Raw genomic sequence first — 24,551 nt, forward strand, 5'->3', positions numbered from 1 at the left:
AGAGGGTGGAAAATTATCATATAGTATTATGACTGTTTTGGTGTGCAGCTCTGACCACACAGAGATTTCTAACCACATTCAAAGAGGATTACTGCAGAGTCCCTTGTAAAGTTTCCTAAGCAAATGTGACAAGCTTCCGAGCTGTGCAACATTATGCTTTATATATGTAGACAAATCAAAAAATACACCACAGCACAAATTCAGGAATAGTTTTTATACTGGAGTAAAATCTACTTGAGTACACTTTGGAACAAGAGTACAACAAAATAGAATATACTTCAAATGTTGAATATACAAACTAGATTATTCTGAAGACAAACATCTTGTTCTCCCCTTTAAGGACTAATAAAAAGCAAAATCGCAAACAAAAACAAATGCACAATAAATGTTTGTATTTGCGATGAGGATGCATGCTGCTGATTGACCTTTTTCTTAAACTGTACTTCTGTGACAACAAATTGGCATTATTCCGGATGTCCAGTCTCCTCATATAGTGGACATGGACTTGATTACACCATTGACCCAAATTGTACGGTCTGTTTTTCTTTGTCTATTTAGGATTTTAGAATATGAAAAAAATGCATTGTTTGCCAATAATACTGTGCTTGGTTGAAGGTGTAAAACAATTATTTAAAACATCACAAGCTTGACATACAAAAAGAAAAAGAACATGAACAAAAATTAAACTGTTCTAAGGCTGCATTGTTTATAAATTCAGTAAACTGTATAATTAATATATACAAAGTCCTTTTTTCTTCCCTTAGTAGAGGCAGAGGGAGAATTGATTTTCAAAGTTCCTGTGAAACAGCCACACGCAGACAGATGTGTGCCCTCACAGTGATCGTCAAAACAAACTGCTGGTTTTGCCTTGTGATTGTAAAGTAAAAGGAAAAAACTATACAAGTCATAAAAAGTTTATCCTCCCTCAAAAGTTCACATTTACGTTTCAACTTCACTACTTCTGGACTACTCACTCTTTAGTGTTCTGCTTAGTGGCTGTTAGTGTCAAAGTTGATATAAAAAAAAATAAAAATCTAATACGTGGAAAACTTTAGTGTTCTTTACATTGGTCCCATGAACAATTCATAATTGAAATGGTGGATATCTAGAAATACATTTATTTTTACGTAGATTTTAACCACATGATGTGAGAATTGTGGGCTGATAATCTTTGACACTGCTTTTTGCGTCTTTACGTAAAGGTATCAAATATGACCATATTTGAACTCTGAAACTGTACAAGTCAACTGAAAATTTAAGTAAGATCATGTTGCCAAAAAGGAGTTTGAAAAATTAAAACTCAGCACATGATTTAATAGTATCTGAGGAAGATAGGTGTCTGTGTGTGTGTACACTTATTATTGTTCATGACTGACAAAATTCTTTACTCTTCAGCTCTCTGCTGTTTCCGACTGTGGTTTTGAACCCTCCTTTACATCTACCTGTTGACAGGAATTGTCCTGCTCAGGACTCGCCTGGACCACAATGACCTGTTCTGCTGAAGTGCTGTCCGGTTTGGATTCAGAATTTTGGGTGGTGCTCTGTTGAATCTTGATCTGAACTGGGACCTGTGTCTGAACAGAAACTGGGACCGACACCGGATTCTGGACAGAAATTGAAGTGGGAACTGTGACCTGCTTGGGGGTCTGGATTGAAACCAGATTGGATGCCTTCTGAACGGAGATTGGGAGATGCACTTGCGTCTGGATTGAAATCGGGACCTGCGCTTTTGCCTGAGCTGGATTCTGCTGTGTAGGACATGCTAGTCGGACCACCTGCGTCCCTGGTGCCACAGAAACGGGTGTGATGGCTCGAACAGCAAGGGAAGCGCCCATCAGATTGATGCCCGTAGGGTTGCCAGGTTTGGCCTGTAGCTGGCACTGCGCAAGCTGGGAAGCGGGAATAGTGATTATCTTGGCGAGCTGGACTGTGAACTTGTCCCCGTTCTCTGCTGTTGCAGGCACCATTGTTGGCATGGTCTGGATCATGAATTTGGGGGCATTCTCACTAGGACCCATGCCAGTGTTAGTGGGGGCAGTGGTGAAAAGCGAAGGGCTTGCAGTGTGCACAGCCACCGTGGAGATCTTCTGACCCAAGGAGTTCGTCATGACAACCGGCACTTGCATAGCAACCCGCACAGTTCTGGGCACAATGGTATATTTTTAGACACACATTAGTTTTCAACACAACCACAAAAAACTAATCTAAACTAACTTATTTGGACAATTATTTCATCAACTTGCAACCTATGCATTAAATTCCTTAAATTTAGTTACCTGGGTGTATTGGCATTAGGGATGGTGGCATGGGACGGCTGAGATGAATCTGTTGTCGTGGAGATCGTTACCATACGTTGAACGGGAGTTGCAGTAAGCGCAGCTTTAGCTTTTGGGGAGCCTGGATATACTACAGTCCTAGCGCCCCCTCTCAAGATGGCAGGGGTTTTGGAGAGATCAGCCGTCAAAAGAGTTTCAGAGGATAGAGGTACGCGCTCATAGGTCTTCTCTCCGCTTAGGTCGTCACCAGGGTCGCACTTATCGTCGTCAATGACGATAATGTCTTTGGGCATTTCCTTAAACTGGTACACTAACCTTTGACCTTCTACTTTAGCCAAGATACCTCTCTGATAGTAATACCTGAGAAAGTGACACATTAAATACAATTAAAAATATTGCAGTTCCAGTCCTGAATGCTGATTGCTCAATACAGTTTTTAGCCAAGTTTTTAAACGTGCTTCAATAATGGTGCGTTCGCATTCAACGCGAAGAAAATTTCAACCACTGGACTTCCGGAAAAGGACAGGAGGAGGGGCTTCTAAGACTTTGTTCATAGTAAAGTACAACCAATAGCTGGAATCAAGTAGACGCGCATATTTTCAGAACTTACCATGTAGTCCAACTTCCTCGCTCACTTTCCTCCAAGCAATGCCTTTCTTCGTCAGGTCTCTGTACATGTATGACGTTGTGTCATACAATTCTGGGTGTCCACACACCGCTACAAAAATATTTTCATGAATTTTCCAGATTTCTTCTGCTACTACGTCAGTACGTCAGTGACATCCGGAAAATCTCAATGCTGATAGGCATGTGGATTTGGATTTTTTGCTCAAGTTGATACGTGAATGAAGCGAATTCGCGCCACCCGGTGTGAATTCGCATCAACTTCGTATGTAATTGCGCCACGCGAAACGCTCGCTTCGCGATGTATGTGAATGCACCATAACAGTTTATGCAAAACACCTGTTCAAATAGCTACTGTGTATATCACCATTCGGCACAAAGTTTAATTGACCAAGGCGTTTTGAAATGTAAAAAGGTAACATAAAAACTGCACAACATAAACATTGTAAATTGTTTTCTTTCAAAGTAAATGTTGCATCTCACCTTAGAGCTCTGCCCATGGTTTCATAGTTCATGTCTGGTTTGTTCTTGTGTTTGCCCCATAGTTTTGACACAGCTTTAGAGTCCACCAGTTTAAAGATGCCCTTCTCTCTCTGCGTCCACTTTATATATCTGGGACAGGTGTTCTTATCCTGCAGCAAGTCCAAAAGGAACTCCCACAGGTATGTACTTCCTGTTAAAAAACAGAAGAGGAATAACATTAGTTCAGAAACAAAAGTAATTCTTGCAAAATAATGGTGTGTAATTACAGTAATTGAGTTTCCAAAATGACAGTTTCAAGAGTTAAAGCTAGTCAGGGAGATATGCATTACCATTTTATATATATATAAAAATACATTCTAAAAAATATTCTAATAAAATACATAATAAAAAATATTGTATTCTAAAAAATACAAAAAAAATGAAGCAATTCAGGTAAACATAATAGGGATATTTCATAGTCTGTTAAGTGCCACACTTCCTTCTGCTAGTTGGTGGCGCTACGACTGTGACCCACAAAAAAATAAATAATAAAAATTCTGCACTCCGCACTTTCAGTGCTTGGGCCCTAATAATCCTTGGATCAATAATGCCTCTGCACTTTCAGTGCTTGTGTCCTAATAATACAAATAATAATAATTAGAAGAACAATAGGGCCTTCGTGTATGGACCTACAGAGCTGAGATATTCTTAAATTATTTGTGTCCTTCAGAAGAAAAGTCATACACATCTGGGATGGCAAGAGAGCAAGTATATGATGAGAATTTCTATTTTTGGGTGAACTATGTTATAACTTTCATTAAAAAAAAAAACAAAGAACTTCAAATGTATTAATCAAGCATATCAGATACAGCACTGAACATATAGAACATACCTTTCCCCTCTCTAGACTTCTTCTTGATGCCTAGATCAGGAGAACCATTTGAAATGTGATGAGGTTTGGGTTTCCGCCCAGCTGAAAGATGAAACAAAAAAAAGAAATAATAAATCAGCAGTTAGCTGAAGTTGTAGACCAGTTAGGAATAAAACTATGAATAAATCCATGGCATGTTCTCACATTTTCTTCTCTTGGTGGGTTCGGTCTCCATCACCTCAGGTTCCTGTAAAATTGTAACCATTTCCATTGGCTCCGAATCCTCTGTGCTGACCTCCACCACAGTCTCGGTCAGCACATCAGGTCGCATGGCAGCGTGCAGGAACTCAGAAGTGTTGATACACGGTGGCACAAACACTTCTACTCACCAGAAAAAGACACATACAACAATTCTTTAGAAATGTCAGGTCTTGGTCTCAAAGTTAGATGCTGAAATCTGAATGGTCTTGTTTTGTGACGTGAAAGCTGTAAATGGAGTGGGAAGGGAAAGCAGTGCTCACCCGGGCTCCGGTCTCCACGTAAACTGGAGGGAGAGTCCATGTGTAGAAGAGCTTCAGCAGCCTCAATGGTTTTATCTGAGCAATGCACATTGCAGCCATGAACTGATGCTTCCACTGCAAGAGACAAAATGTACAAAATCATTGTTAATATTCATATGAACTCTTTTGTAAAGGTTTTTGAATGCATGTTAAGTTAGACACTTAATTTTTAAAAACAGCTCTTAAAAGGAATATTCCAGGTTCAATACATGGTAAACACAATATTATGCCACAACAGCGTTTGTGGCATAATATTGATTCCACAAAAATGTATTGACTCACTCTTTTTCTTATATATATATATATCTTGGTTCCAGTGAGGCAACTGCAATGGAAGTGAATGGCGGGGGGCAATTTTTGAACATTTAAATACTCACTTTTTAAAGTACAGCCACAAGACCAACAATATACGTGTAAACACTATTTTAGTGTGATCAAATCACTTACTAACCTTTCCTGTGTTAAGTTATAGCCAAATATACATCTTCGTTGCTATGACAATTATATATCAACAAACCCTAAATGACAAAAAATAATACATGGTTTTAACAGAATAATTTATTTAATTTATTTTATAAGCTTCACATTTCTGCCTTTAAACACTACAATAATTGGCACCCATTCATTTCCTTGTTAGCGTCTCACTGTAACCTCAATTATTGCTTTTTTTTAAGAAAAGGAGAGAAGAGTCTATCATTTTTTTTTTTAAAGTAATTATGCCACAAATACTGTTAATTGAGCTAAACTTGTACTGAACCCGGAATATTCCTTTAAAATGTCACCATGATTTCAGAGCAACGTACTGGTAACATTTGCAAATTGTGACAAACATCTTTATAACGCCTCAGTCTATTGGTGTCTAACTAATTTAAACCATTTAATTTGCAAGGTATGTTGATGTATAATTAAACAAAAGCCACATACACCGTAGATTGAAGGTCCAAAAGCAATTTCAATATTTAAAATAAAAAATATAAATCTACTGCACAACCAAGAGGGTACTATTGGGTAAAAAACTGGAGCGTTCATGGCCAAACAAACATTATTGTATCCAAATCACACAAGGTTGAATCCCATAGAGTGAAAATTAATAGTGTAGTAAAAGCTGCATAATAAATCAAAAGGAACCTTGAATTCTGAAAACTGTATATTAAAAATGAATAAATAAGATGTCAAAGAGAAAGACTACTAGAGTCTTTAAGGTTGTTTATTGACATCCACCAAGTAAGAGACTGTAATGTTTGATAGATATTTTCATTTTGTACAGATGAGTTCTACACATTTCATTCACAAACAAACTACCTGAAAGCAGACATATTCAATCCCCCACAGGCAGCTTTGACTGAGAAGTCTTTCACACAGACCTCAGTGAATTAATAGGCCTCTCAAAATAACCAGCATAAACAAGTGCAAGGACAACAGTATTATTCCAATCTTGCAATTGCACCTTTGAGAAAGAGAGAATGTGATTCCCAACATAGGAAGATGTACGCCTATTTATTCTCTCTCAGAACTATAGGATAGGAGGTGATGCCACTGAATATGCATGCATAACTTTTTAAGTTTATCTCCTACTGCTTAACTCCATAACGGCTCTCTGCAAGAAAAGGAGTAACTGCAAATTCAAAGAGATGCTTCAATGAAGCAGTGTTGCAATTCTCTATATAATTCAGGTACTGAAGATGTCGCTGTGCACAGCAACCATGCAACCAGATTCAATCTGAATCAACGGTGTAGCCTAGTGATTATGAATCTAAGCTCTTTTGTTCAAAATGCAACCCATGAACTGCAGAGATCCAAGGGAACAATACCTGCAATTAGTCTTCTCAAAGCCCAATTAGTTTTCTCCAAGACAGTTTGGATAAAAAGCATCTGTTAAATGAAAAGGAACTTGCTCAAGGTTTTTATTTAGCTACAGATGCTGAGAAGCTGACCTCAAGCGCTTCATGCATATATAGGGCAGATCATCCACCTTGTTCAGCCCTGTATTTTTCACGTAACATACGCAGCCACTAGCACCTGTGCCGGTCTATCTAAGCTGCCAACGCACTTCCATTACAACCAGACCCTGCCCATATTTGGATATGTGTGTCTGTTGCTGCACATGGGGGCTATCTTTAGGCAGCGTCAGTCATAAACACATACATATGGTGTCCTCTAGAATGGGTGACGCAGTATTCATTTTGCTCCTGACAGATCTGTCCTTGGATACAGGACACAAATCTGAAGCCACTATCTTATAATCCAAAGGTTTTGCACACAGACCATATTGAAAAGATAAAAAGGTATATTAATTACCACCTAAAACTTTACTCTCAACAATTCAAAGAAAATTAGAATGTTTGTAAACTTTTGAATTAAAAAGTCTCTTCAGTCATAGAAATTTTGGAAATACGTTTAAGGGACCTGCTAGAATTAGAATAAACATCTGAGGCTCATTACATTTTATAATGTAATTCAATTTAGCAAAATCAAAAAAGGTCTAAACACTAAAGGCAAAATCTAACACCAAGGCAAAACAAAAATAAGCACACAATGCAAAGTCATTATAAACTATAAATAATAATAAAAAAAAACATTTAAAAATATTACAACTATCGTTAAATACCTGAAACAATAAATGGCGTTTTTATTAATCATATTCACTCAAAAAATAAGCAATAATTCCGCAAAACCGTACTCAATTCACAAGGAGGATTGAATACGGTGGTACTACTTTACTGTCACTAAAATAGCGGTCCAGGCGATAGTAGTGCTGTCCCTCTTCACTTCCGTGTTTACAGTCGTCAGAGCTTTCCCTCCAGTTCTATCTGAAGAAGCTTTCCGAGCATCCTGCCACTCAATCCCCGCCCCGAATCTGATTGGCCGCCTCTCTGGTTGACGCACCAAGAAACACGCAAGACGATTGGCCATGTGCAAGATTTCGAACAGGGCTCAAATCCTATTGGACGACGACAGCTGTCACTCAAGAGTTAGACTGCCTTGTGGAATAATAATGCTTCCGCCATCAATTAAGCTCTAAAAAACTAATTTCAGCATGAAATAAATCTAAATATCCACTCGACACTTTTACAGCAACGCTCGTTTCATATTCTGATTAATAATGCTATGTTCAAAGAAATAATTAAGCATTACATTTTCATATGTGAGAGGAATACACGCGGAAATGTGAGTGCAGTGTAAGCAAAGCGAACACGCTTAGATAACGGGACACCTACGACATTCAAACATTATTGTTTACTCCAATTCAATGATTCTGCCATACTGCTTAACACTGTATATAACTGGAGGTGCAGTTTAAATGTACAATACGTTTTAACTCCGCGTGTATTTCTATTATTATTATTATCCAGTATAGCACATTTCTTTAGAAGACGAGACATTAAAATAAACCTATCCAAAACCAATGCTCTCAAACGTCATTTACTTAAGGAATACAACGTACTATTATGTAAGCAACATGTTTGCCGTATTTGGAGATAAAAATAAAACTCAATGCCCTTCCGACTTCAGACAGCGTGGCAAAGACGTAGGAAAGACAACATATCTCCCACTTCCTGGTTTCAGAGCGTCGCACCACCTCCAGAGAGACCCGTTATTTTAACACACGTATTTAAAACGCCTACATCTGCGTGCAAACTCAACGCTGTGCACGAAAATGAAACATGCACAACTTCAGGGTACTTTTCAACTCTACAAGAAAACCGATAAGAAAATTAGGCAACACCATGCAGGTTGCTAACCAAGGTGATCACTTCCTGAAATGCCCTCCATTACTTTACAGTACAACTTCACTGATCTCAGCGCTGCGGCGCGAGCAGTGCTCCGTTCCGCCCAAAACAAACCCACACTGACGTGGTTAAAAACGCGGTTTCATATTTTTACCTGCTCGGATAAGTAAATCGAGCTGGTTTGCGGGTCCCTCATGCAGCGACGTCGCCATGTTCCGTCCAGAGGTGCAGATTGATTCGCATTGAAAGCATTAAGAGACGCAGGACTCGCAAATCACTCCGCCTCCACAGGAAAGCTCCACAAATACAGATCCTTCCGCGCCAAACACAGGAAATCCTCCGCTTTCCTGCGCTACGTACAATTTACGTCAAAAACAGAGAGATTTCACTCAGCCAATAGATTAATTTCTTATAAACTTCTATTATACATCTCTTTTCAGCTAATTAACATCTACTGTTGACTGTAGGGCAATTAAAGCACGGCACAAATGTGTTTTCCATTTAGGTAAAAAGGCAACTTCGTGAATTAAATAAGTGAAAATAACCGTTGTTCTTAGAAGCCAATAAAACACAATACCCCCCAAACCCACACAAACACTCGTTTTGCGGGATATTTAAAAATGTATTCTTATCTAGATTTGAGCAATGGTTTATTATATGTTCCTAAATGTGTTACTGCTGCATTCAAATGAAAATACTGGAAATATTTTGATATAATTTGGGAAAATAGGAATTATATTTCTAATGAGCATTTTTATTATATTGTATTTTGTACTGCACTTCATAAAATATCCACAAGAGAGCAATAGAGACTCTTCACTCTGGATTTTTTATTTTTTTTTCTCCTTGAGGGAAATTAATTGTGGGATATTAGTTACTAATAACTGGAACCATTACTATCCTTGTGCCTTATGGTTGATTTTCTATAACAACTGTGCATACTACTATCTCCAGGCAGTCCAAAAATCATTAACCGATATCAGGAATGAAGTTCAAAATATTCTGTGCGCAGAAGCGCACCAAAATTTGCAGCACAACCCACAGACATAACTGAGACTGAGATTTTTTTTAAAGCTAAAATACTTTCTTAATATGCAAAGACAACTAAAAGTAAACCATATACCTTATTCACAGTAGCACCATCTTTGGTTTGGTTTTGATATTCCACAACTCATGTTGTATAGAGTCTTTTCTCTACTAAATGTTTTTGCAAAGATATTCTTTCAATGTTTTGTGCACGGAATGATCCAAAAAACATTGAAACTCCAGTACAGCCCATTGAAGAGACTACGTCTATCCCTCAAAGCCTCGTTGTAATTCCAGTCAAAAATCAAAGATGGCGCTGCTGTGAATGAGGTCTATTGGTAGGTTGATTACTTTGAAAGGTGTAAACACTGAGGTGCAATCAAAACATTGCTCTATTTGTTTGAGAATATTGATCAGCCCTACATAGCAACAATGGCTCAACCAGTGTGGTATGATATTGGCATGGGACTGTCAGAATGACCAGTGGGGGAATTTTGTCAAAGGAAAAGGTATCGTTTTAGCGATTTCATTTAGTGCCGCTAAAGGCATAGAAATGTCACACTCAGGGCCGTTTCTAGGCATAGGCGAAAGAGTTTGCACATATGTGCGAAAAGGGATGTTGAAGCATGAACGGGTGTCTAACTTATTTTGGCCATGTGTCCTCTTAGGTTGGGTGAGTGAAATCAGCTGGAAAAGATGGAAGGATGTGTTGTATTTTAACAGTGTGAGTTTTGAGTGTTTTTCACCTGTCTCTCCTATCTCAGTCTCGACTTCATGCTCCTCAGCCACACCCTGCATCAGGTAGGTCTCATCATCGTACACCAGCACCTGAGCAGCGAACCCCTGCTCCAGCCGTGCACTGGGGACTGGCTCCACGATCACTGCGGGGTACTCTGCTTCCCCTTCCACCTCTCCTTCCATTTCTCCCTCAATCTCACACACACCCTCCTCCTGAAAGAGAAACCGTAAATAGAGACCTAAAGAAACCTGAAAACTAAAACGTCAAAATGTAAACAAGAAAAGTCCTGGTTATTTTGTTACAGGCTTCAAGTTCCTCTTAATAAAAAAAAAAAAGCAGGTCTGTCAATTTAGCATGTTAATTTAGTGCGATTAATTATAAAAAAAAAAAAACACAATTAATCAAGCCCCCTGACACATACGTAAATTCTGTAATAAAAGTACAGATTTTCCTACCATACAAGCAATTCATGCTTGATGTACATCTGTTTTCACAAGTGCAATTTATTTTAAATAAATTAAATCTCTTTATTTGGGGGCCTTTTCAGCAAATAATGACGTATGTGATTAATTAGATTAATTAAACGGCATGTCATGTAATTAATTCCATTACAAATTTTACTCAATTGACTGCCATGAAAAAAAGTTTCTGCACTCTTAAACTGTGGAAAGACGTCTTGAACAAAAGAGCACAGACTTTGATTTGAAGCAAAAAAAGTATTTTACAATTGGACAAAAACAAAGGTTCAAGACTAACAGATTGCGTATAATCGTACGAGAGTGGGCGGTCCCTGCAGAGCTCGTTTGGTGCAATTGTTTGACCGTGATTCAATGATTGGTTGAGCGTTTTTCTTAGGTAGTGTAGTTCTTCAACAGGCATTTTGCTTCAATAGGAGCAGATAACTATCGACTAACAACCTCTGACCTCATGGTAAGGCTTTTTAAAGATTTATAAGATATCGTAAATTTTATTCGCCAATGGAATTTATAAATTTATTATATTTTTAATGCCGTATCAGCATCCAAGGTTACTTTCATGTAAAAAAAAAACTAGAAACAAATACACTTCTTACAACATTGTAATAAAAACTATGCAAGCGCTTTCAATTCGATAAAATTGTAAAACAAATTCTTGGTTAAGCCTTTTTAAAAACTAATAGAATTGTTGTCTTATTCCAGGGAAAAACTGAAAGGGATTTTATTCCAGAACCCAAATGTAGTTCTCTATTCTAGTAAACAACAGGTCTGGTGATGCACATATTTTAGTACTTGAGCACCGAACGTGTGTGCAGCCTGATTTTCTAACCGTGCAGAATGCGCATGCACATGGAATTAGTTGTACTAATAAGAGGGTCCACATGGTGGCAACAATCACAACTGAGCATATGCTGTCACGGAGAAGCGCTAGAAGATGTGATCGCCACTAAACAACAGGAGACGGAGATAAAAACAACACCAGTGGATGTGCACGTCAAGAGCGTGTGTGGGAGAAGTTCAGAGATACCTGCATTTGTATAACTCGAGTCTGAAAGACTTTAAAGACTATGGGTCTAAACTGAATAGATATAGTCCAGTATCTCATAGCAGTCGTGGCGTACATGTGCCAACCGCCTGTGTATGCACACTTTGAAAGGCTGAGCGTTCGGCTGCATGCAGACGCTAAGTGCTTACATAAAAAAAAACAAAGTTTGCTTTGGACATTAGTCTCACAAAGACTTTACCATTGCAATAAATTCTGGTCCACTTTTTTGTGTATTCTGTCAAAGACCTGCCCAATTCAGGAAGGGATGATCAGACAGACATTGGTAAAATGAAGGGAGCTTTGTAGTTGAAGTACTTACCAGTAAATGGTCCTCCTCAGCAGTGACATACTCCACCACGGCTCCTCCACTGTCTACAAGCACCACAGATGTCATGACTCATACCCCAGTCTGATGACACTTTGTGGCAACCTCCAGAACTGCAAAAGAGAACAAAGCAAAAATGAATCGTCAATGCAATCACAATTCTTTCAACATATCAAACACTCATGAACTTGCTTCACATAATAAACAAAGCCATTCTGGCCTGCTCTCACTCTCTTTTTCTGTCTGTCTGTCCAGGAGCACCAGGAAATTCTGTCTTGCTAAGGAAAAGCACCATTGTAGTAGTGGGGGCCATACACATGTATACACCATATACTTACCTTTATCCCAGGGCTATTTGAATATAACGACTTTCTAAGGATCAATATTTGCGTATAGCCTCGGTATACCCACTAGTTTTGCTGCTTCAGAAGTCCATAATCTACTGTCTTGTTAGTTCCCCTTTACATTTATTAAATGCAGTTTTGTGAAACTGGAGATTCTTTGTTGTAATAGGTGCAATCTCACTTGAATTCTACCATTCCCCACCCCTGACAACCTCTGTCACCACCATCATCGACTGAGGGAAATTAAGACAGTGAGTGGAGAGAGAGAGAGAGAGAGAGAGAGAGAGAGAGAGAGAGAGAGAGAGAGAGAGAGAGAGAGAGTCACCCTCACGCTGAAGCAGTATCAGGTCAAATTAACAAAATATGCCAAAAGTCCTGCAAAATAAGGAATCGTCCCATAATTAAAAGAAAACTTTGCATTCCATATGAAATCCATATCAAATGCTGTTTGTTCCATACTTCACACACCCAAACTGCTGAGAATGTTTCACAAATCGAGAGAAATGGACCTGAAACACACTCCTTTCATGCAAGTTGTGTGAGATATTGGATGTTGCTTTACACAGATGCTACACTTGACAGAAAAGTCTGGGGGAAAGATCAGTGACAATCAGTGGACGTCTTCTGTCGTGTTTTCTGTCAGAAGCAAGATCATTTATTAAAATCATTCGAGTGCATGTTAATTGTTTCCCACCATTGGGATTTTAAAACACCAGTAAACGCACCTATGTATTCATGACATGCCATTACATTTTATTGCATATGTCAGAGCTCATTCTGGAAGAGAGAGAGCAATAGAGTGGTAAGAAAAACTACATTAATTCAAAATAAAATTACAGTAGTACAACTTTAGTTTAGTTAAAACCATTTGATCCCTTATGATAAACACTATTTACTGACAAAACAACAACACTTATCCAATGAGAAACACTATTTTCATGATTACACAATTTAAGCCTTTTCTCTCCCTTCTTCCTGGTCGTTGTTTTGAAGCATTTTTTCATTTTAAGTTTAGTAGGGGACGTTCGAACTGAACGCGTTTTTGCATCCGTCAGAGCTGTTTTTTGTGTCATTTAAGTCCCCATTACAGTATGTGTGGTATTTACATTGTTTAATTTCACCCGATTACAATATTGATAGGCTTGTTAAAAAGAATAAAGACTTTTTATAATATAACACACTTCTTTGGGCTTAATAGTTCAATTTTAAAGAATTGAAATCCTTTTCTATTACACGGTGTCACTTCCTTGTCCCAAAAACTGCATGTAAAAAAAATAAATGCTAAATCACTGGATTTAGGTTTACAACTCCTATATAAAGGAAAAACTATTATTTTCCTTTTTTTTGGTCTTAGTCATATGTGGTCAAGAATAACATGTCCACCCTGTTATTGGAAGATATATGGGAAATTCATAGAATTTAAACATTTAAATATACAGATTTTATGTTTCCAAGATATCAATCACAGACCATGTAGTGGCTCATTTATCCACTGAATGTCCACCCTGATGCTGCATATTTAACTGGATGGACATCTGGCTACCACAATCTTCAATATGTCCCTGTAATGATGAAACGTGAAAAAACTTTTTCAAAAGTTTCAAAGCCGCAATATCACCGAATTGTAGAACTAACCCATTTATGATATGTACAGAGTTGCAGTTCCGCAGCTCTCTATATGCAGATTACACAGTCTACAGTAACAGTAAAGTACAGTCTATAGTAGCAGACCACCGTTTCCGTACACAGGGAACAGGGATAGATGCAAAAATGACAACTGGATGTTTATTGTTTTTGGCACCATTCTGAGTCAACTCTAGAAACCAAAACTTATGCCATGGTCAAAATCACATTGTTCCCAATTCTGATGGTTGATGTGAACATTAACTGAAGCTCCTGACCCATACCTGCATGATTGACTGATTAGATAATTGTATGAATAAGTAGGTGAACAGGTGTTCCTAGTAAAGTGGCCACTCATTGCAAATCATAAGAACTACCTTCATGGTGCTTTTTTGTCATTTTTGCAGCTCAACACCATCTATCCATGTTCGCTTTTATTGTACAGAACAGAGAAGCATGAAAATTGTGCTAAACTTTTCCTTGTATTTTCCACAGAAGAAAAATCCTGTGTTTAGAATTAGGGTTGCAACTAATAATTATTTTGATAATTGATTAATCTAACGATTATTTGAATGATTAGTTGACTATTCTGCGATTACTGCAACGATTAATCATTAGCTCTTAACCATTATTCTGCTTGTGGCCTGACTTAAAAGGTTGTATTAAACATGCTTACTAACAATAAAGAGGACAAAATAATCTTTTAAAAATACTTGTAAATGACATTCACTGAATTAAAGGTGAAAAAATACTTTTTATTAAGTTTATTTTGGTAAATAAAGTCACTGCAAAAAATCGGATTGCTATCAAGGGTTTTTGTCTTGTTTTCCATTAAATCCTTAAAACAAGACACATTGAATTGAGAAGCAACATAAGATATTTAGACTTGCTTTAAGAGAATGTATCTTAAATTAAGTGTATTTTGTATACAAGTCTATTTTTTCACATGGTTAAACTTCTGCGAGAGCAGTAAAGACAAAATATAATTATTCAAGGTCTATTCTCTAAAAATAAGTCTAAATATCTTATATGCTGCTTCTCAGTTGAATGCATCTTTTTTTAAAGGATTTTTATATTTTTTAAATATTTGTATTTTTAATATTATATTCATCATTCTCAGATAACAATATTTTATTCTGCAGCATAGCTGCTAAAGAAAATATACATTGTTTTAAATATTTATATTGGAAAACCATAATGAGGCAAAGACTTCCTTCTCTCCCCTCTGTTCACTTTAACCCATATTCACTCACAAAAAACCCTCTCTTATTAATAAAGCTGTACATTGCCAATTTTATTCACGATAAGAAATGCACAGTGATCATAATATGATTCAATAAGTCGTGAGCCATCACGTTATAATCTAGCTGCCGCAAGTGCACGCTCAAGGGATGAGCGTCCCCACGACAGTGTGCCTCAGCCGGGTGCAGTTTGAATCTCTTTCCCCTTAGTTCGGGACATTCGCGCAACTCATAGATGTGCTGCTGACCGCATAGAGAAATGGCAGTTTTGGAGTTTGTAGATATTTACATGATCTGCTTCTGTATTATTTGAACTTTAATAAAGCTATAACAAATTATTTTTTAGTACATCTGGACTGTGAGCAGTTTTCTTCCTCTCCTCCATTAAGAACGAACTGCTGTGCAGCTCTCACGCATCATTGTTAGAGTTTAATATTATCTTGTGAAAATTAGATCCAATGCCAATTCAACAATGAAAATGTGTTGACAATATAATCGTTTCAGCCCTAATTTTAGAATGACATGAGGTAATTTCATTTTGGGTGAACTATTTCTTTAAATTCATATGCTGGAACACATTCAGAACAATATTTGTTGAAATTACAGTTTAAAACTTGTTCTTAGCACAACAGATGTTTCCTTTTATTTATCACAGTGCCATAGTGACAGACACGCCAGCACAGATTAAGATCAGACTTTTAGATTGTTTAAACATGCTGTTAAATTTCCTACTCTATTTCTATAGCAACAGTCACAAGATCTGCACAGGGACGCAGAGGGGTGTGGCAACTAGAAGTGACACACTTCCTCACAGATGCATCTGTATCACGTTATCCGCAAATCGCAAAATGACAAGTTTCATTCAGCTTCCCCATAACACCTTAAACCATAACGGCTGTTGAAGAATACTACTTGTCATGTCCCTAAGTTCATTAAAGTCACAGATATCTTTTGACAAATGTATCTTTACATTTATCTCTAACCAACCACACAAACTATCCTGTTTAAGCATACAAAAACACATTTTGATCTACACTTTCTAGCTTTCTGAATAGCCTGATGATGAGTGTACTATTACAGAAGGGGTGCGTATCAATTCCACATAAGTTACCCAATCAGATGGTATCAAGGAAGTCCAAGTACTGTGTCCAACCTATTGTTCCTGGTACAGCTGTGACATTCCACAGAGTTCCCCTTCCATTCCAATATGCATTCGATTTCCCCAGGAAACACTCCAAGACATTCCCTCACACAAAGGTGTCCGATCCACTTCATCCATCGTTCCTTGTCTTTCCAAAAACTCCACATTCCAACATCTGACTTCTCAAAAGACAGCGAGGTTGACCAAAACACCATCAGGAAAAGAATGAGAAAGTCACGTATGATAGAGAAAAAAGGTAGAGAGAGACGACTGCCCTAGTTTGCACTGAACAGTTTATGCGCTCTGTGACTTTGTCTTTAATTTCCTGCTTTTTGTCCTCCAAACCAGTTTCTCCATGTCTCTTTCTCTTCACATTCTATCATTATCTCTCAGTCTCTTGTCACGTCTGCAGGGTGAGGCTGCATTTGTAAGTTCGACTCAGCATTCTGAGGCAAGATCACATGGTCTGAGCTTTCCGAACAGAGATCACATGACCAGTGCACAACGGTGCTTTTGTGTCCGCAACAGACTCTCCAGTGATGCAACATCCCACCTTTAGACATACATGCACACAAGCTGAGGCCAAAATGCAGTCACCACCCAACTGTCCTCCAGATGCAACCAATTATTCCTCAATGAGAATTTGCTTGCTTCAGCCTTTTGCCAAAACACATCACTGAACTGACCAAAACCCACAATTCAGATTCAGTTCTTGATTTAAAGGAATAGACTTCATTTTCACACACTCGTGTCCTTCCAAACATGTATGATTTTCTTTCTTCCATGGAACAAAAAAATAAGTTTGCCAGAATATCCAGCATCCTTTTCCATATAACTAAGGCATTCACTGACCAGTGACTGTCAATGCCAATAGTGTGAAAGTACGTTTTTTAGAAAAACAAAATCAGCAATTGTACTTTGATTTGTGACCATGATTAAACCACACAGTTGTTGTAGCGTTTCTAATGTTAATTACACCAGGAAACTACAACGAAATGTAGAAAGCAGCATGTACAAGTCAGTTTGCAAAAATTTATATAGAGGAGCGTTCATTCTAAGAGACCAGCTTGACTTTATTTTTATGGTGCTTTTTAGGGCTGCAAGATTTGGATAAACAGTCATACTGCAATTATTTTGCGATTACAAAATAATTGCGATTTGAACTGCGGTTAAACCAATGAGATCTAAATCATCAAACAGAACCGAACTCAGAGCACATCTGTTACTCTGAGCAGGAGATGGAGTTGTGGAGCACAGAACTGCTTTGAAAGCAAGTTCTGCAACACAATACAGACAGGACAGAGCAGCTCTGCTTTGATAATCGCACAAAGTCATATTGTGATTTCGATTTTATTTCAATTAATTTTGGATTATGCAACCAGGTACAGACAAGTACAGATGGCAAACAGGGAAAACTGTGTTCCAAGTAAGCAGGGGTCAAATACATGAGCCAAATGCAGACCAAATGGTTCACAAAGCAGACACATTTTTGAGAGGAAGAATTACACAGCTCACAGTCCAGGTGCACTCTAAACTTTCCAAACAGCTTCAAGTGACGTAGATCGCAAAGTATGAGGGAATTATAATGCAAAAATACAAAATAAGTCAATACAGAAGCACTCTCGTTGTGGAATAAGCAGAGCTGGAGCTCTGCTTATTCCGGTTATATTTAACATGTTATAACTTTAATGAAGTTCAAATAATATGGAAGCAGATCATGTAAATAAACACAAACTCCAAAACAGGCATGTCTCTGCAGTCATTACCTCTTCCAAGAGCAGCACGAATGTACCGATCTAAAGGGGAGAAATTTAAACTGCACCCAAATGATGCGCACTATCACGGGGATGCTCGTCCCTCGAGCGTGCACTTGCTGCAGCTAGAATATAACATGATGGATTTATTAATAAGAGAGAGTTGTTATTTTTGGTGAGTTAAAGATGGATTGAAGTGAACAGAGTGGGGAGAGAGAGTAGTCTTCACCCCATTAAGGCAACAAAATATATTTTTGATTTCTTTTAGATTGTTTTCCTATTTAAATATCTAAAACTCCTTTAAAACAACGTACATCTTATTTAGCAGCTACAGTATACTGCAGAAGAAAAAATAGTTATCTGAGAATGTTGAACATAATATTAGAAATGCTAATATTTTAAAATATATAAAATTCCTTTAAAAAAATGCATTCACCTGAGCAGCAGCATATAACATTTAGACTTGCTTTCAGAGAACAGAACAGATATATATATATATATATATATATATAGGTCTTTACTGCACTCGCAGAACCAAGTTAAAAACTACACTTATATACAAAATAAACGTATATTTAAGATACATTCTCTTAAAGCAATATCTTATATGTTGCTTCTCAAGTAAATGTATCTTGTTTTAAGGATTTTTAAACAATTTTAAATGGAAAACAAGACAAAAACGCTTGATAATAATAGGATTTTTTGCAGTGAATTTCTTTACTGAATTAAACGTAAAAGTTTTTTTTCCCCCTTTAATTCAGTTAATGTAATTTAGAGGTATTTTTAAAAGATGATTTTGTTCTCTATTATTAGTAAGCACATTAAATACAACATTTTAAGTCTGAAAAATCGACAAAGAGCTAATGATTAATCATTTCGATAACCGCTGAATAGTCTAATAATCGTTAGATTAATCGATTATCAAAATAATCGTTAGATGCAGCCCTAATATCAAGAGTGAATATCATTACATTAGAGGTTCATATTAATATGTCATTCTGTTCAAAGAGCAAAGGCCTTGTGTTTAAAATTTCCGGTTCCAAAGAACACTGAACACACCCTGTTTATTGATAGCAGACTCAAGAGGAAGGAAACCTTACCCTGTCCAAGTCACTTTAGTGGAACATTTGAGTAAAACAAAAAGAAGACTGTAAACTGAATGAAGCACTAACACAAACTCACCTTGCACATGGGGACTTGATCTGAAACCCTGCATTGTCTGCATACTGAACATTATCCACTGCACACTAATGTGTATTATGCTCCACCCTCACCTCACTTAATCTCTCCAGTCATTTGACCTGTGCATGCTTGCACTTTTCTCAAAAAACTTCTCAATTTTTCTCCTGCCCTAAGCGACATTTATCATTACTATACACTCTGACACTATTGTGAGAACCCAGATGTTACATAGCCTACAGTGGGGATTTCTTTAAGACTGCAAGGGAAGCTCAGCTTCTCCTATAATGTCAAAAAAATAATGGTCAAATATGTACTATTGTGTAAACAATTTATTGACTAAAAATGCGTTAGAACACGTTCATCTCGAAGACGAGTTCGTTCAGAATCAGCTACATTACATATAGCAGGTCGGCTGACTCGATTTACTTCTCATACATTCCCGTAAGCGTCAGTGCATTTCCCTGTTGAAGCCGGCGTCCATTGACTTCAATGGGGCTGCTCTGAACAGTTTTTTCAGTGCTCCGAAAATAGACGGTCATTGGATAAATGCTGCGATTATGTCCCGCCCACGGACGCTCAGCGTCTCTGGGGGTGAATGAGGAGTGGGCTGGCCCGGACTCCGGGCTTCCGCGTGATGATTGGAGGATCTGTCGAAAGACTGCATCTCCTTTTGATTGACAGCGAATCTGTACTATAAGTCACTGAAGCTATTTCACGCTCAGTCCCATCGCGGATTTCTCAAGTGTAGTCGAAAGACAAACTGCTGCAACCTATTTCTTTATATTTGTTTGGCGAAATTGCTAGTCAATTTGCATAATACATTTCACACAATTATACGCCACATTCCTTGTTTCAGTTTTACCAAGTTTAATATATTTAGTTTTAGAGGGTTCGTTCGTTCGTTCGTTCATTCATTCATTCATACAGTAGGCTAGGCTAGCGTCGTACGGGTGAAACTGCGCACGATGGCAGACGGTGCTAATATTGTCGACCTGATTTTGGCGAAGCCATTTGAAAGTCTTCCTTACGAGGAAAAAATTAGAATTAAACAGCAGGGTAGATCAACACCTAAGATTGATTTAGTGCAAAAAATAGGGTAAATAAGTTTATAATGTAGGCCGAAAATGAGCTTCCCCTCTTTGAAAGACCAGCAGCCGCCACTGATAGCCTAATACCTAGTGAGCTGTTGCGTTCAAGGTACTTTCAGGTCCCAGCATTTTTACAGACCTTATCTTTGGAAATCAGTGACTGCTGATAGGCAGATCAAAGTCCCATGCAAGCCTCTGCACTTCATTTCATTCTCTGAGGCCTAGATAGTTTAATTTCACACCTTAGAAAGGGAGTTAATGAAACCCAAGTCTGTGGCATGATTTCAATACAAAGCACTGATGCTCTCTACATAATATCTGATCAAAGGTGTAGATTTGATGCCACAACTGTTATGGTGCATATAGAGCATGTAAAATACATTTATACCAGTAAACCACAGAAAAGCTCTCAGCTGGGTGCAAAGAAACCCTTAATGAGGGGCCTGGGTAGCTCAGCAAATAAAGACGCTGATTACCACACCTGACTCCAGTGAGGCTTCCTAAGCACCAATTTGCCCGGTTGCTGGTTCACCTCATCGTGGTCACTATACAGGTGAAACTCGAAAAATTAGAATATCGTGCAATAGTTCATTAATTTCAGTAATTCAACTTAAAAGGTGAAACTAATATATTATATAGACTCATTACAAGCAAAGTAAGAAATTTCAAGCCTTTATTTGATATAATTTTGATGATTATGGCTTACAGCTTATGAAAACCCCAAATTCAGAATCTCAGAAAATTAGAATATTACATGAAATCAATAAAAAAAAGGATTTTAAATACAGAAATGTCGGCCCTCTGAAAAGTATAATCATGCATATGTACTCAGTACTTGGTTTGGGCCCCTTTTGCATTAATTACTGCCTCAATGCGGCGTGGCATGGATGCTATCAGCCTGTGGCATTTCTGAGGTGTTTTGGAAGACCAAGATGCTTCAATAGCGGCCTTCAGCTCTTCTGCATTGTTTGGTCTAATGTCTCTCATCTTTCTCTTGGCAATGCCCCATAGATTCTCTATGGGGTTCAGGTCAGGCGAGTTTGCTGGCCAATCAAGCACAGTAATACCATGGTCATTGAACCAGGTTTTGGAACTTTTGGCAGTGTGGGCAGGTGCCAAGTCCTGCTGGAAAATGAAGTCAGCATCTCCATAAAGCTTGTCCGCTGAAGGAAGCATGAAGTGCTCTAAAATGTCCCGGTAGACGGCTGCGTTGACTCTGGACTTAATAAAGCACAGTGGACCAACACCAGCCGATGACATGGCTCCCCAAACCAACACAGACTGTGGAAACTTCACACTGGACTTCAAGCATCTTGGATTGTGTGCCTCTCCATTCTTCCTCCAGACTCTGGGACCTTGGTTTCCAAATGAGATGCAAAATTTGCTCTCATCAGAAAAGAGGACTTTGGACCACTGAGCAACAGACCAGTTCTTTTTTCTTTAGCCCAGGTAAGACGTTTGACATTTGAAGCCCATGTCCAGGACCCGTCTGTGTGTGGTGGCTCTTGATGCAGTAACTCCAGCCTCAGTCCACTCCTTGTGAAGCTCCCCACACATTTGAATGGCCTTTTCCTGACAATCCTCTCCAGGCTACGGTCATCCCTGCTGCTTGTACACCTTTTTCTTCCACATTTTCCCTTCCACTTAACTTTCTATTAATGTGCTTTGATACAGCACTTTGAGAACATCCAACTTCTTTTGCAATTACCTTTTGAGGCTTTCCCTCCTTGTGGAGGGTGTCAATGATGGGTTTCTGCACAACTGTCAGGACAGCAGTCTTCCCCATGATTGTGAATTCAACTGAACCAGACTGAGAGACCATTTAAAGGCTCAGGAACCCTTTGCAGGTGTTTAGCTGATAAGAGTGTGACACTTTGAGCCTACAATACTGAACCTTTTCACAATATTCTAATTTTCTGAGATCCTGAATTTGGGGTTTTCATAAGCTGTAAGTCATAATCATCAAAATTATATCAAATAAAGGCTTGAAATATCTTACTTTGCTTGTAATGAGTCTATATAATATATTAGTTTCACCTTTTAAGTTGAATTACTGAAATTAATGAACTTTTGCACGATATTCTAATTTTTCGAGTTTCACCTGTAATGTGGTTCTCGCTCTTGATGGGGCGAATGGTGAGTTGTGCGTGGATGCCACAGAGAACAGCTAAAAGTGTCCACACGCTCTAGGTCTCCGCGGTAACGCGCTCAACAAGCCACATAAAATGCGCGGGTTGATGTCTCACATGCAGAACCAACTGAGATTCGTCATCCGGATTGAGGCGAGTCACTACGCCATCACGAGGTCTTAGAGCGCAATGGGAATAAGCATTCCAAATTGGGGAGAACATTTTAACGAAGGGTCAACAACATTTCACTTCTGAACTTATAACGTCACAATAATGGTTCCTTGCAACTGGGCACAGGTCTTTTTTGACAATTTACTCCCCTAATGAATGGGCGTTACAATATAAACATGGGAGGACATAAACACATCGACGTTTCCATAGTACCTTATCTAAGGTAAGGTATATAAAAAAATACATAAAAAAAAAAAAAAACACACTTTAGAGCCCGCTCTTTTACTTAGAGAAATAAAAACAGCTTTCCTCAAGCATAAACTTTGAGTCTTATATCTGCTTCTTATTTTGTGAACAGTGAAGCATAGCTGAGATTAGCAACAAACTCCCAAAACCTGCAAAATAAAAGTCATGAGGCTAGCAGTATTAAAACTGAGTATCTGAAATTAATAAATAAAAAAACGAATATTGGCTGACAGCGTGAGAGAGATGAAAGCAAATGCGTATATACGGTTCTAGTTGTCAACTCTGCTAGCATTTAGCTAAACCAGCTAGCACATTAGAAGCAGGGAAACTAATAACACAAATACAGTCCATTTTAAATAAGTTCAAACTTAAGCTGGCACAATAACAATATTTTAATAATCATGCAAAACCATTTAAAAGCCCCTTTCAATTGCAGTTTCTTGTTAGCTTCTCAACAAACTAAGCTAGCTTAGGACCGCACAAATACTGCTAATGTGTCATGAAGGAGATGGAAACCATAAAAGTGGATCTCTTACCTTCAGTTGCTTATTCTCCAGATGAAATCCACACCCGGTTCCTCAGATTGCACATATATGAGAAACACTGAGAGTTTGGTGACTGAAGTTGGCGAGAGCCCGTCAGACGGTGGCTGCTAGCGGCTAACACACCTGATCAAATACGCGCAAACAAGCACACATAAAATAATCTGAACGGACTGCTGATCACACACTGAACAATACTGACTGATGATATGAGCTTCAAACACAGACCACCAGCCCAAGTACAACTAGCCTCTTACAATGACCGAACAGCAACAGACAAGGGGAGGGGGGATTGTGTTTGAACTGCAGTAAATCCAGGACAGGGTCATGATTCACAATATAGTAGGCTGAGTGACACATACAAACACAGAGAACGAGGGGAGGGGGGACTACAGATGCAAAGGAAACATAATGGAACGTTCAAGCAGACCATAATTAAAGGAATAGTTCACCCCAAAATTAAAATGCTCTCCATTCACAAACATAGATTTTTTGTTAATTATCTCAGCTCTGTAGGTCCATTTAAGGGAAGTGAATGGTGGCCAGAAAGGTAAAGTTCCTAAAAGCACATAAAGGCCGCATAAAAGTAATCCATACAACTCCAGTGGTTAAATCCATGCCTTCAGAAGCGAGATTATATGTAGGTGTGGGTGAGAAACAGATCAATAATGAAGTATTTTACTGTGAATTCTCCTCCCTGCCCAGTAGGTGGCGATATGCACGAAGAATGTGAAAGCTAAAAAAAGAAGAATGTCACCCACAACTATAATATCGCTGGAAGTTCTTAACCCACTACCACTTAGCCAAGTAGACATTTTAGTATTATAATATCGCTAAATGGATTTAACTACTGGAGTTATATGGATTACTTTTATGCTGCTTTTATGTGCTTTTTGGAGCTTCAAATTTCTGGCCACCACTCAGTTGCAATGTAAGGACCTACAGAGCTGAAATA

The 24,551-nt window shown here is 38.3% G+C and overlaps 1 protein-coding gene across 4 annotated transcripts; it reads right to left on the minus strand.

Moving 5' to 3' along the window:
- Nucleotides 1-205: 205 nt before the first annotated feature.
- Nucleotides 206-23,878, minus strand: elf2b (E74-like factor 2b (ets domain transcription factor)). Of its 4 annotated transcripts, none has more exons than XM_052137425.1 (9): nt 23,591-23,878; nt 12,130-12,248; nt 10,297-10,501; nt 4,755-4,868; nt 4,438-4,614; nt 4,255-4,335; nt 3,384-3,573; nt 2,277-2,636; nt 206-2,142 (listed from the first exon to the last, which is right to left on the minus strand). In XM_052137425.1, the coding sequence occupies exons 2-9, from the start codon at nt 12,202-12,204 to the stop codon at nt 1,392-1,394; spliced, it is 1,953 nt and encodes a 650-aa protein (XP_051993385.1). In that variant the 5' UTR covers nt 12,205-12,248; nt 23,591-23,878; the 3' UTR covers nt 206-1,391. The 4 variants fall into 4 exon arrangements, with proteins under 4 accessions (XP_051993385.1, XP_051993386.1, XP_051993384.1 ...); XM_052137426.1 differs by lacking the exon at nt 23,591-23,878 and adding an exon at nt 16,497-16,913; XM_052137424.1 differs by lacking the exon at nt 23,591-23,878 and adding an exon at nt 16,455-16,913.
- Between the last annotated feature and the right edge of the window lie 673 nt (nt 23,879-24,551).

Source organism: Xyrauchen texanus, chromosome 11, assembly GCF_025860055.1.
Source record: "Xyrauchen texanus isolate HMW12.3.18 chromosome 11, RBS_HiC_50CHRs, whole genome shotgun sequence".
Lineage (NCBI taxonomy): Eukaryota > Metazoa > Chordata > Actinopteri > Cypriniformes > Catostomidae > Xyrauchen > Xyrauchen texanus.